The sequence below is a fragment of the Dermacentor andersoni genome, chromosome 4 (assembly GCF_023375885.2).
Source record: "Dermacentor andersoni chromosome 4, qqDerAnde1_hic_scaffold, whole genome shotgun sequence".
Classification (NCBI taxonomy): domain Eukaryota; kingdom Metazoa; phylum Arthropoda; class Arachnida; order Ixodida; family Ixodidae; genus Dermacentor; species Dermacentor andersoni.
Genome location: NC_092817.1, coordinates 92,023,433 through 92,036,740, shown reverse-complemented (window position 1 = coordinate 92,036,740; position 13,308 = coordinate 92,023,433). Strand labels below are relative to the sequence as shown.

The 13,308-nt window shown below is 44.0% G+C and overlaps 1 protein-coding gene across 2 annotated transcripts in view; it reads left to right on the top strand.

Annotated features, from left to right (window-relative positions):
* The window catches only part of LOC126536478 (sodium- and chloride-dependent glycine transporter 1-like), a 142,230-nt gene that overhangs the window by 117,788 nt on the left and 11,134 nt on the right, over positions 1-13,308 (top strand). For both annotated transcript variants that reach the window (XM_050183456.3, XM_050183457.3), the window contains exons 12-13: positions 2,960-3,069; positions 8,255-8,419. In XM_050183456.3, coding sequence (XP_050039413.1) covers positions 2,960-3,069; positions 8,255-8,419 — 275 coding nt within the window. The remainder of the gene's footprint in view (positions 1-2,959; positions 3,070-8,254; positions 8,420-13,308) is intronic.

Below are 13,308 nucleotides of genomic sequence, written 5' to 3'. Positions count from 1 at the left end.
TAGTTACGCCCACTGCAGGGTAAAGGCCTCTCCCATACTTCTATAACTACCCCGGTCATGTACTAATTGTGGCAATGTTGTCCCTGCAAACGTCTTAATGTCATCCGCCCACCTAACTTTCTGCCGCCCCCTACTACGCTTCCCTTTCCTTGGAATCCAGTCCGTAACCCTTAATGACCATCGGTTATCTTCCCTTCTCATTACATGTCCTGCCCATGCCCATTTCTTTTTCTTGATTTCAACTAAGATGTCATTAACGCGCGCTTGTTCCCTCACCCAATCTGCTCTTTTCTTATCCCTTAACGTTACACCTATCATTCTTCTTTCCATAGCTCGTTGCGTCGTCCTCAATTTAAACAGAACCCTTTTCGTAAGCCTCCAGGTTTCTGCCCCATACGTGAGTACTGGTAACACAGCTGTTCTACACTTTCCTCTTGAGGGATAGTGGCAACCTGCTGTTATGATTTGAGAATGCCTGCCAAACGCACCCCAGCCCATTCTTATTTTTCTCGTTATTTCAGTCTCATGATCCGGATCCGTGGTTACTACCTGCCCTAAGTAGATGTATTCCCTTACCACTTCCAGTGCCTCGCTACCTATCGTAAACTGCTGTTCTCTTCCGAGACTGTTAAACATTACTTTAGTTTTCTGTAGATTAATTTTCAGACCCACCCTTCGGCTTTGCCTCTCCAGGTCGGAGAGCATGTATTGCAATTGGTCTCCTGAGTTACTAAGCAAGGCAATATCATCAGCGAATCGCAAGTTGCTAAGGTATTCTCCATCAACTTTTATCCCCAATTCTTCCCACTCCAGGTCTCTGAATACCTCCTGTAAACATGCTGTGAATAGCATTGGAGAGATCGCATCTCCCTGTCTGACGCCTTTCTTTATGGGGATTTTTTTGCTTTCTTTGTGGAGGACTACGGTGGCTGTGGAACCGCTATAGATATCTTCCAGTATCTTTACATATGGCTCATCTACACCCTGATTCCGTAGTGCCTTCATGACTGCTGAGGTTTCAACTGAATCAAATGCTTTTTCGTAATCAATGAAGGCTATATAAAAGGGTTGGTTATATTCCGCACATTTCTCTATCACCTGATTGATAGTGTGAATATGGTCTATTGTTGTGTAGCCTTTACGGAATCCTGCCTGGTCCTTTGGTTGACAGAAGTCTAAGGTATTCCTGATTCTATTTGCGATTACCTTAGTAAATACTTTATAGGCAACGGACAGTAAGCTGGTCGGTCTATAATTTTTCAAGTCTTTGGCGTCCCCTTTCTTATGGATTAGGATTATGTTGGCGTTCTTCCAAGATTCCGGTACGTTCGAGGTCATGAGGCATTGTGTATATAGGGCGGCCAATCTTTCTAGGACAGTGTTCCCACCATCCTTCAACAAATCTGCTGTTACCTGATCCTCCCCAGCTGCCTTCCCCCTTTGCATAGCTCCCAAGGCGTTCTTTACCTCTTCCGGCGTTACTTGTGGGATTTCAAGTTCCTCTAGACTATTCTCTCTCACCTTATCGTCGTGGGTGTCACTGGTACTGTATAAATCTCTATAAAACTCTTCAGCCACTTGAACTATCTCATCCATATTAGTAACGATATTGCCGGCTTTGTCTCTTAACGCACACATCTGATTCTTGCCTATTCCTAGTTTCTTCTTCCCTGCTTTTATGCTTCCTTCGTTCCTGAGAGCCTGTTCAATTCTATCCATATTATAGGTCCTTATGTCCGCCGTCTTACGCTTGTTGATTAACTTAGAAAGTTCTGCCAGTTCTATTCTAGCTGTAGGGTTAGAGGCTTTCATACATTGGCGTTTCTTGATCAGATCTTTCGTCTCCTGCGATAGCTTACTGGTTTCCTGTTTAACGGCGCTACCACCGACTTCTATTGCGCACTCCTTAATGATGCCCATAAGATTGTCGTTCATTGCTTCAACACTATGGTCCTCTTCCTGGGTTAAAGCCGAATACCTGTTATGTAGCTTGATCTGGAATTCCTCTATTTTCCCTCTTACCGCTAACTCATTGATCGGCTTCTTATGTACCAGTTTCTTCCGTTCCCTCCTCAAGTCAAGGCTAATTCGAGTTCTTACCATCCTATGGTCACTGCAGCGCACCTTGCCGAGCACGTCTACATCTTGTATGATGCCAGGGTTCGCGCAGAGTATGAAGTCGATTTCATTTCTAGTCTCACCATTCGGGCTCCTCCACGTCCACTTTCGGCTAACCCGCTTGCGGAAAAAGGTATTCATTATCCGCATATTATTCTGTTCTGCGAACTCTACTAATAACTCTCCCCTGCTATTCCTAGAGCTTATGCTATATTCCCCCACTGCCTTGTCTCCAGCCTGCTTCTTGCCTACCTTGGCATTGAAGTCGCCCATCAGTATAGTGTATCTTGTTTTGACTTTACCCATCGCCGACTCCACGTCTTCATAAAAGCTTTCGACTTCCTGGTCATCATGACTGGATGTAGGGGCGTAGACTTGTACTACCTTCAATTTGTACCTCTTATTAAGTTTCACAATAAGACCTGCCACCCTCTCGTTAATGCTATAGAATTCCTGTATGTTACCAGCTATTTCCTTATTAATCAGGAATCCGACTCCTAGTTCTCGTCTCTCCGCTAAGCCCCGGTAGCACAGTATGTGCCCGCTTTTTAGCACTGTATATGCTTCTTTTGTCCTTCTAACCTCACTGAGCCCTATTATATCCCATTTACTACCCTCTAATTCCTCCAATAACACTGCTAGACTCGCCTCACTAGATAACGTTCTAACGTTAAACGTTGCCAGGTTCAGATTTCAATGGCGGCAAAACGTATGCCATCGCGATGTACATTAGCTGTGAAAATATTATTAATGCTTCGTCGTGCGTCATCGTAACGTGCGAGGTTTCTTTACTTTTTTAAAAGATTGATTTATTCATACTGTGTCATTTCTGTCTGCACAGGCGCGGAGAAATTCCTCTGCGACATCGAGAAAATGATCGGATCTCGCTCCTATGCGTGGACGAGGTTCTGGACCATCATGTGGAAATACTTCACACCAGCCACGTTAGTGGTAAGCTTGTCTTTGTATCATACGCCTACGTCGCTGTGTTTTTCTGCATTGCCATTTGTTGCACACGTAAGAAAATAATTCAAATTAGGACTTCAAACAGCTTAATTGGCCACAGGGACGCGGGAAGATTATGTCTACTATGTTATTCTGTGTTTCTGTTTCGCCGTTGAGCAGATGGTGTCACAAGGTTGTATTGTTAACACTCAACACCACGTGTCGGGTCACGTCAGGTCAAAGGTCAAAGCACGTGTACGCGCATCTTGGACGATGCCCAGATGGATATGTGCCATACTATGAAAATCATGATCATTATCAAGATGCCGCGATCATTTCCAAAAGTTAGACCACCTGCTCCTTGGCCAATCCCTGGTTGTGGATGTGTGCCTTAGCACGTAAATCCTCATCATAATCAACACGCAACGATCATCTGAAGGAGCTAGTGGGCGTTGGCACGATTGAAGTATACGTGCTGTTGTGGCCTAATCAATCAAGAAAAAAGAAAGAGTGGTTGAGGCCTGATGGTTAGCGCATTGGACTCTCGTGCAACGGCCCGGAGGTTCGAATCCCACCACCAGACACGCTTTTTTTTTTTTAGTAGTGAGAAGGAATCTACTAAGCGAGAACCCGACCAGCCACCGACCGACCGAAACAGGCGAAACCACGGGATGGTAGGCAAAGAAAGCTTCGCTTTAACAAAACAGGAAATAAAGAAAAGAACGCAACGTATGGTGATACTACATCCTGTTGTGAAATGTTCAAGCAACAGTTGACTACTGGACCTCTGTCTACTAGACTTATCTATTCTACTGTGTCTGGAAAAACAAAAGCATGCATAATCCGGTGCTTGGGCGCTGCAAACTATGGCAAATATTCTCCTAAGTTAGCACCCCTTGTATTTCAACTGAGCTAATAGCAGGAACAATGTATCTAGAAGAGCCCTGCAAAATCTTTTGTCCGTTACCGATCTACGGGCTTGTACCCACGATCTTCTCTGCTGTAGCCTCAATCTACCGTGTCCACGTCAATCTCCTTCATCAGCCACGCTGATTTGAGGCTTCAGAGGCGACAGTAAAGCCACAGTAGTTTACCTAATAGCAACTTGGGACTGTGAGATACTGGATATAATATTTCTTACGCCCATACTATTTTACTGGCTTTCGCACAAAGCCTTAGATGAAGTGAGCGCTCGCGGGCAACACATTAGGCGAGAAATCTGTCAGATGCGCTTCATAATCCGCCTACAGTCTTTGCTTGAGACGAAATATGAGCGCTTGCCTCGAATGCTGCACATCCTTAAGTGGCAGCCACGTGTAAGGCTTCGGCGCCATTACGGCGTGGCGTCGGAGCATCCGTTTCGTCCCACGAGTTCCTCACGCAGAAATGATGGCCCATACGCCTTATATTGGCCGGGTATTTCTGCGAAGACCTTAACCACATTTTACCCGGACTGTAGCGTCTGTCACGCTCCCGAGACAATAGCTTACGTACTTAGCTCACGTACTTTTTTTGCGTGTGCCCTCAATATGCGGCCGAACGAAGAACACTTAAGTCTAGTGTTGACTGCTTGGACTCCCGCCCCTTTTCGGAAGAAAAGATTTTAGGCGCGTGGAGAAACGTTCACTATGCCCAACGTGCCATAAAGCCACTCCTGCGCTTTCTACGTGAGACTGGTTTAGACGATCGCCTCTAGAAGCCGTGAGACGTTTAGACAGTGCGAAATGTGTTTGCGCGATAACTTTTTGTGTCAACAAGTTTGCTCTTGCGTGTATTGTGTCTACAGTGCGCATCCGCGTATTGGACAACGTGTATATAAGTAGTTCATTGTGCCATAACATAAACACCTGCCACCTACCATTCCCTGTATTTCCCCCTTCCCCTTTCCCCAGTGAGGTGTAGCAGTAGAGACGCGCTCTCCAGGCCGACCTCTCCTCCTTTCTCTTCATTAAAATCTACTCCCTCCCTCCTTAACCACATCTTAAAAATCACCTTTGTCGGATAGCACAATTCTAATACTTGAGCTAGATTTCTCAAGAAGTGGGGGGGCATTATTTGCACGAAAAATCAAAAGCCTAACTGACTAATTACGAAATGTAACAAATTAATTTTTAGTTAATTACTTCATGGCACTTACTGAAATTTACAAATTGTAGCGGGGTAGTTTTCAAGACAGATTCACTTGGAATAAATTTTGAGGATAACACCAGTTTGGGTATAATATTTCCCTACCTTAGTGAAGAAATACAGTGGTGGTCCAGTTACTTTTGTGCTTCAATTCATCAAATGGTTCTTTTTTAAAGAGGAAAGTAAGTGAAGCGACAATACATTTTAATGCAAGTTTGATGGTGCATATCTGGAAATTTGTGTCATCCATAGAATACATTTTAAGTGGATATGCCTTGCAGTCTCACCGACTACAGCTTATAAGTTAAAATGTGTGTCGTAAGGTAATTTCTTTAAAACTGATTAAACATTTTGATTTCTCGTGCAAGTAATTTGTGCAAGTGCAAGTGCAATTTGTGCAATTTCTCGTGCAAGTAATGCAAGAGAGAGAGAGAGAAGGGTAGGTAAGACAGGGAGGTTAGCCAGCGTTAGTAGCGGCTGACTTCCCTGTGCTTGGGAAAGGGCTAAAGGGAATAAAATGAGTAGAATTGTGCTATCTGCCACGGGCGAATTTTAAAAAAATGCTTAATGTCTTCGCAGAAACACATGGTACATACGCGTTCTGTCTTGAGGAGTGACCTCAAGGACCATATTTTAGTCGGCATTTGGCTGCGGGCACCGGGCGGAATTCAGAGAAATGGACGCGTCAGCTCAAGCCCAACATACTCTCAGGTTGCATGCGTTCCCTGTGGAGGGATGCGCCTTCACTGATTCGTTGGCCTGCAACCTCCGCCACCCAGCTGAGTCAAGGAAGCGTGTTATCACGTGGCAATGACAGTGAATGCAAGAAAACAGAGGTATGGGGATCACCGCGCGGAGAGAGACATAATGTGTTCGTCGGAATAACTCGCCCGCTAACGTCGAACTCAATGGCCTGACATACATAAGGACAAGGAATTCGTCGAATCGATCAACGTCGATTACGATCGACTGCTATTTGCTGTGCGATATTGCGCATTAAACATCAGGCGGTGGTCATTACGACAAATTGTAGTGCTCGCTATATATACATGCCTCGTAATGACCGCGTAGGATCAAGTCTCGTGACTCGAGAAGTGGCCACGAGAACCCCGGCACAGGAACAACTTGGTAAGGAGAAAACGCCTTGCGCAGGAGCAGAAGCTGAACGTGGGCAGCACAGGCTTAAACAAACGTAACAAACAAAAGTGAAACGCAGAACAGAATACATGTGGCAATACAACTCAGTGATCACATTGCGAGGGTGATCGATGTCCTTCACGTAGGCATTAAAAATACAAATTACAGAGCTTTCGTCCCTTCTACACGTACATTCATCACTGGCAGTATACCTGCTTGTAAGTAAAGCAAACTCAAATAATAGAAAAGGATGTGTTCCGCGAGCAAAATAAATAGACAGTTTCGACAGAATGCCGGAGGAGTGGCAGCGATGGCAAGCTTAAATTAGCGTCACCGCGGCTTTTTTTATCCATTGAAAGGAACCCGCAAATGCACGCAAAATTGCCGCGCTACTGGCTGCTCGAAGCACTTTGCGTGTATTCGCGGGCTTCTTTCACGCTCGGAAAAACACTTTTATGCGTATTGGGGAACAGAAAGCTGTATAGGGAGTTTTTCATGCCACTGTATAATTTTATCACTGACACTTTTTATCTTATTATATTATTTGAGAAGTTGAATAATTAATGAAGACTAATTTTCTAATTAGGAGGAATGAAAAAATTGTTTGAGTATCTCCAAGTGACTGTAAACAACATTACCTTTGTTCTGTTGAGCTACGTAGCATTTGCATATATTTAAAGTCTGGCTAAAATTAGCTGGGACACCCTGTATGCAGATTTGATATTTCAGTTCCTGAGTACACAGTACATCACTGCGTGAAATGTTGTGGAGTTTTTATTCTTGTAGCTAGGTTCGTACTTTTTTGCTTGTTTGCTTTTCTTTCTTCCTGCCTTTTGTTTTCTTTTATTCCTTTTTCTTTTTGCGACACTTTACTGCTCTGCTAGTACACGTACCTTTTTCAAGTACTGCCAGGTATACGGAAAACGAAGTGCCTTTTTGATTCACTATATCAGTGTTTTGTTTGGAACAGTGGCATGTTTGTTTTCCTGCCTTGTAGTGGAATCGTGATTTGTCAAGTTGGCTCCTAGTCTTCTCCTTCATTCGCACGTATACCTGCCATGACTGTTTTGCTATTAAGCACAAGGTCACAGGATCGACTCCCGGTAGCAGCTAGCGGCTGCATTCTTACCGGCACGAAGCGTAACACTGCTCGCGTACCGTGCTTTAAGTGCAGGTCAGCACATGCATTCACAGATAATCCAGAGCTCATAACGAGGGCGTCTTCAAAATGGCATTAAAGTAAAACATAAAGTCTAGCTAGATTGAAAGATTGTACTCCGTTTCGCACATCGCATGCAGCGCTGTGGAGACCAGAGACCGGTTTGTCGTGCCTGCGTTCTCACCAACAAATAGTTATGTGGTTTTGCAAGTAATTAGGCAAAACGCTGTTTTATTTAGATTCAGTATTAGGCGAGAGAAAAAAAAACATATCCTTAAAGAGCAACAACGCGCGCATTGGTACGGCTGCTTATACGTAATTGTTCTAGAACAATTTCGATTGCATTGCTTTCCTTTCGGAGATTTAAATTTTGCAGGCCATCGCGGTGGCGTTACGAGCAGGCGCCGTTGGCCGCAGCGAAGCATATAAGACTGCATGTGCGGAGTGATACATTTTTGGTGACCGAACTTCTGGCGTAGCTTCCATAGCGTTGCACGATAAGTGTGAAACGGGCTATAGTCCTCTGCAATAACGAATTCGTCATTCGTAGGGAGAACAGAGATTGAAACAGAGACGTTGAAAGAGCAATTTTAATTCACAGATACACGACCATTTGTCTGTTTGCAGGATGAACAGCTGATTGATGAAATTTTATATTTCTCGTGCAGTGAATGTTAAAAGCGGACGCCGGGGTGAATGGCGTCCATATTCCCTAGTCGCTTGCACCACTTTCGCAAACGCTTAGATCGTTTGTTCCTTGTTTTCCAGTTCATCCTGATCTTCAACATCGTGGAGCACTCTCAAGCGAAAGGCAAGGACTACCCGCCCTGGGCCATCGGCGTCGGCTGGACCATCGTGTTCATACCGCTCGCCACCATTGTCGTGCTCATGGTCATCAAGCTTTGCTCAGTGCCTAAGGGCAGCCTGGCACACGTAAGTTGTTCGACTGGGCTCGCACTACGGGGGTCGTCCTGTTTAACAGGCTCCAATATTTATTTTACAAGAAAACCCTCGGCTCGCCCTAGTGAAGCTAACCTTATGTTAACAGCTGCGTACTGAAGCGACGAGTATTTATTTTGTTCTACCTGTTCTACTGTAACGCTGCTTGTACAGTTAGAGATTTCGACATATTTGGGATTCCAGCAACATTGATTGAAACTTATTTGGTGTATTCAACTAGGGAAATTCCCTACTCAAGTGAAATACGAATATTCGAGAACGAACGACCTCCAGATATCGAATCGAGTATGGGATACCTTTCTGTTTCTAAACAAAGAAAAATTTTAAGTTTACGTGAAACTTGCCTCATAAGAAAGAGGCTTATTAACATCTACATACCTGCCAACTTCCATATTTTTGTCGTGGATTGTCCTATTTATAGAGCTTGTTTATGGTTCTCGGGGTGACGTGAGCAGTTTTACGATCTTTTCTTCATTTTCGTTTTGTTTAGTGCAGAGTTGATTGGAGAAAAAACACAGATAAAGTCGCTGACTCGCTTTTCCGAGCCTGGTTTTTCAGAGTTATCGATTAATCGGACCTAGCCACATCAGTGACACCATTTAGTGCATAAAGGCGCTGAAATTTTTTCCGCCGTTACGGAAATAATTCGTGAACAAACTTAGTAAACATTACTGCTTGTTCGGGACGAAGATCATTCCTGCCGCGACAATTAGCTTCTAGTGCCTGTTCAGAGCGTCCCTACAGAACAGTCTGTGAATATTTAACAATCAGTCAACACGTTGAGCAATCAACAGCGTTTAGTATATCTTGTCAAATTTTAGCATTTCTTGGCTTCGACACTAGCACTTTTCATATTCTAAGGTTGGCAGGTGTGCATATGATGCTTGCATGTAACGTCGTTCGAAACCGGACGTCTGGCCAACTGAGGAATTTGCAAACTAAAAACAAGTGAATTCTCGCTATCTGACGCACTATGACAGTGACAGTAATAAAACAAGAGAGCAGCGCGTCAGTTGATGCATGTAGAGTGTTGTCTGTTGAAGAAGAAAAGTGTTACACTACAGAAATGACGGAACCGGCATTCTTTCTTTTATTTTATTTTCGCAATCTTTATTCGCTACGGCAGACACCAGGAACGTTTGCGGTGACCGCTAATAAACTCAATAAACACCGTATTTATTCATTTTCGGTTGTCAACCTTCCGAAACATTTTGTTTCGAAATCGAATCTAGTCATTGCTGAGTTCATGGTAATTTACCATGTATATCGGTGTCGGTATAACTGTTCGCGACATATGCCGAAAATATGTGCGCCCCTGAGAGGGGCATTCAGCGCGCTGTTATGTTCCCTGGCACTCTTCCATGAGCACTGCGGAATAATGCTATGCCGAACAGCTGTGAACCTCGCGGGCACATTACGGCGACGGCTATCTCAAAGCTGGTGCTCCTTCCTTCCAATGTTTTTTCTAAGAAATACATAGCCACTGATAGGCATCCGCTAAGCGATAATTTGCTTTCGTTTCAAAAAGAAAGAATCTCTCCGTAAGTTCTCACCTTAAAGTAAATTTTGCTTTCATGTCATTAACCAACTCATCTGAAGTCAGCCGCTGCGTTGCCTGCGTATTAGGCGTTATAAAATAAATTGAGTCATGTATATACTGCACTATCTTGAATAGCCGTTGTCGGTTGTGTATTTCACGTCGCGCGATAATCGAAACCGTGGACATGTGACCTGGATACACGGGAAGCAAGGGCATCACTAAAAACGCTTAGCAATGATGATGTTCCTCGTTTCCCGTCATTACATTGTCTTCACCCGCAAGGTGACCTGCGCTACTTAATCTTCGTCACTATGCCTTCCAAGCCACGAGCATTGAGTTTCCCTTGACTTCTCGTCAGCTTTGGTGCCTTCCAAAACTGAGAACAAATGTTTATTGCGTAATTATGCCATCGCTTTGAAAAGCATGAAGGGAACTGCCTAGCAGTGCGACGTCTTTTATAAATAGGATTCACGCGGGCGAGGATTGCAACCCTGTTTCCACATCACTGCCAACTTTCCGGCTATCAAGACTGGCATCTCCTTCTGGCACACAGTCTGCTTTCTGGCACACAGTCGTGTCTTGCATTGCCAGACGGGGCGTTGACATATATGGCTGGTAAAGCTAGTGCCAAATCACCTGATGTAAAATAACATTTTGCTCTCTCGCATGTTGTAGGCCCCTGCCCTTTGGATTGATAGCCGCTGTCACATTGGCGACCGTAAACCGCAAATCCACAAAATTATTCTGATGCGAATCATTTCTTTTTGTTTCTTGACTGAGGGAATTATGCTCAGTGTCATATTCGCATAGCAGGGTGACGGGGCTTAGCTGCTTATGCGTGTGGTACTATTCGTTCCTTCAATATCTTCGCGAACACTGTTCGTGAAGTTCCAAGAAATCACAACAATGAGTGAGTGACTTTTTTTATCCGGTAATATTTTTTGTAATGCTCTCGCTAGGGCTTATTGTATGTATAATTGCAGCCATTTATCTACAGAACATAATGAACGTAGGTGCAATTCTGGTCCTGCCAAGATTTGAATCTTCGAACGATCATTTATAAAATTGTAGTGATAATTAATTTGCTCCTTGAACACTGCAGTGCAGATTACTTCGTATATGGTGGCTAGAATCAGTGATGTTATAAGATTGATAGCGCAAGATCGGCCCAGCCATCGCAGCGAAGTCCGCTATTAGCTAAATGATACACTGGGCAGCTATTAAAGGCAAACATGGGTGCAAACGGCCTCTTCGTATCTTGTTATGACGTCCTAATCCTCATCTATTTAGCAGCCCTTTGTGCAGAATATTAGTCTTGTCCGGTGGCAACGATGACATCTCTCATTCACGTTGATGTCGGTATCTGACTAACTGTATGCTTGTTGTGCCCTCTATAAACAAAATCAGCTTGCAAAAGTACTGAACATCTATTAACGTGTTACGATTTATTCGTTTTTTTTAATCCCTATGTGAAAAGGAGTAACCGGCGCCAATTAAAGGCGACATCATCTCCTAAATACCGTATAATAAAAAAAAGTAGGAGGAGTTCATAGTGGATTGTAGTGGTCACATTGTTTCGTTCGTGACACCACCCCTTTCTCGCAGCTGTTCAGCAAAGAAAGTCGCTGCTATAGATGATGGATTGCACACAGTATATACAGATGTTCATGCCTGGAGGTCGTTACACGCGATTGCATCGACTGGGCGGCAGTTTTCAGATCCTTTTTTTATTAAGCTTAAGATGAAGAAGTTATCTCCTTCCCATTAAATGGCACCGTTTTGATTCGCACCTCGTAGCTCCATTTATCGTCGCTGCGAGTTTCTTGCCGCGAATGCGAGCAACTGCAGTGCCCTCCTCACGCTGCCTTGCAAAAAATCGATCGTCGTGCAAGGAGAGAATGAGCTTGAACATATAGCTCGACTACTCGATTTGCCGGTGTTCAATATAAAGAAACTATCAAATAAATACTATTTTATTCGTTTACATGTTATCCTCCACGAATCTGGTATCATTCGTCGGCATCTTGTGCGGTCACGGCGAAGCTTTCTGTTTGAGGCTAACAGACGATGTCTCCTGCATAAAAGCAAAACAATTGCTTACCTATGGGAAACTATTAACAGACGTCCGGACTTAAATTTGGCTTCCATAAAGGAGACCTAAGGCTTGTTCTTGTCTTCGTTTCAAGTGCCCTTCACATCTAAGGAAATATTATACCTGGTCGGTCCGTTAGTATAATTTACACTAACAAAAAGGAATGTTAAAGGAGTACCGACGTGAGAATTTCTAGTCATCTTTTGTTATTTACTATAGCGAAGCTGCCTATAGGTATACCCTCCGGAAAAATCGTGGCGGCGAACAGAAATCTCCTTGCGGCAAAGCCAACTTTCTCGCCAATGTTCTGTAGCTTTCAATCAAATGTAGATATCTTGGAAAGAAACATACCAAAGTAGGCTGCTAGGACGACTCTATCATTACGCCGAGCTTTATTTACTTGTCCTAATTAGTTAGTTTACAGTGAAGTCGTAAACGTTACAGAATTCCCGCCTGCTGTCAAAACATGGGCGTCTATGGCGGGAGTATGGTTAAGGAAAACGGCTGTAACTCTTGTTTTATCGAAACTATCCTGAAACAAATTAGATCACAATTAGCCGCTAAGACAACTCTAACATTGCACCGAGTTTTATTTCCTTTTCTTGATTACGTAGTTCACAGTGAAGTTGTATGGTATGATGGTATGAAGAACTTTATTGGGTCCTGAAGGTCAACCCTAGGTTGATGCGGGCCGCTCCCACGTTGGGACTGTCAGGCCGAGCCCTTCAGCCGCATCGCCGGCCTTCTGGACTGCCCGTAATTGGTCAGAGAGCGATTTACTGTGTAGCATTCGCCGCCATCATTTTTTTTCTTTGTCACATGTCACAGTCTCTGAAGACCGTGGGGCACTGCCAAAGCATGAGGTCAAGAGTAATGATACCATTGCACTTATTACAATTGGTTTGAGTTTCCCTCTTCGGATAGATCTTGTTAATAAAATCTGGACTTGGGTATGTCCTTGTCTGTAGCAAACGCTATGTGACCACTTGGGCTCTGCAAAGCTTACCGTGTGGCAATGGGTATTTCCTTCTGCTTAAATAATAGTGCTTCGTGATTTCGTTATATGTTAATAATCGATCCCTGAGTTCCCCGGGTGAATTGTAAGTTGCTCGTTCTTGAAGAGCATGGCTAGAAAGTCCTCGTGCTGCTTCATCTGCCACCTCATTGAGGTTTCTCCGAGCTCCGTCCACCACCCCCAGATGTGCCGGGAACCAGCGTATTTCGATCCTC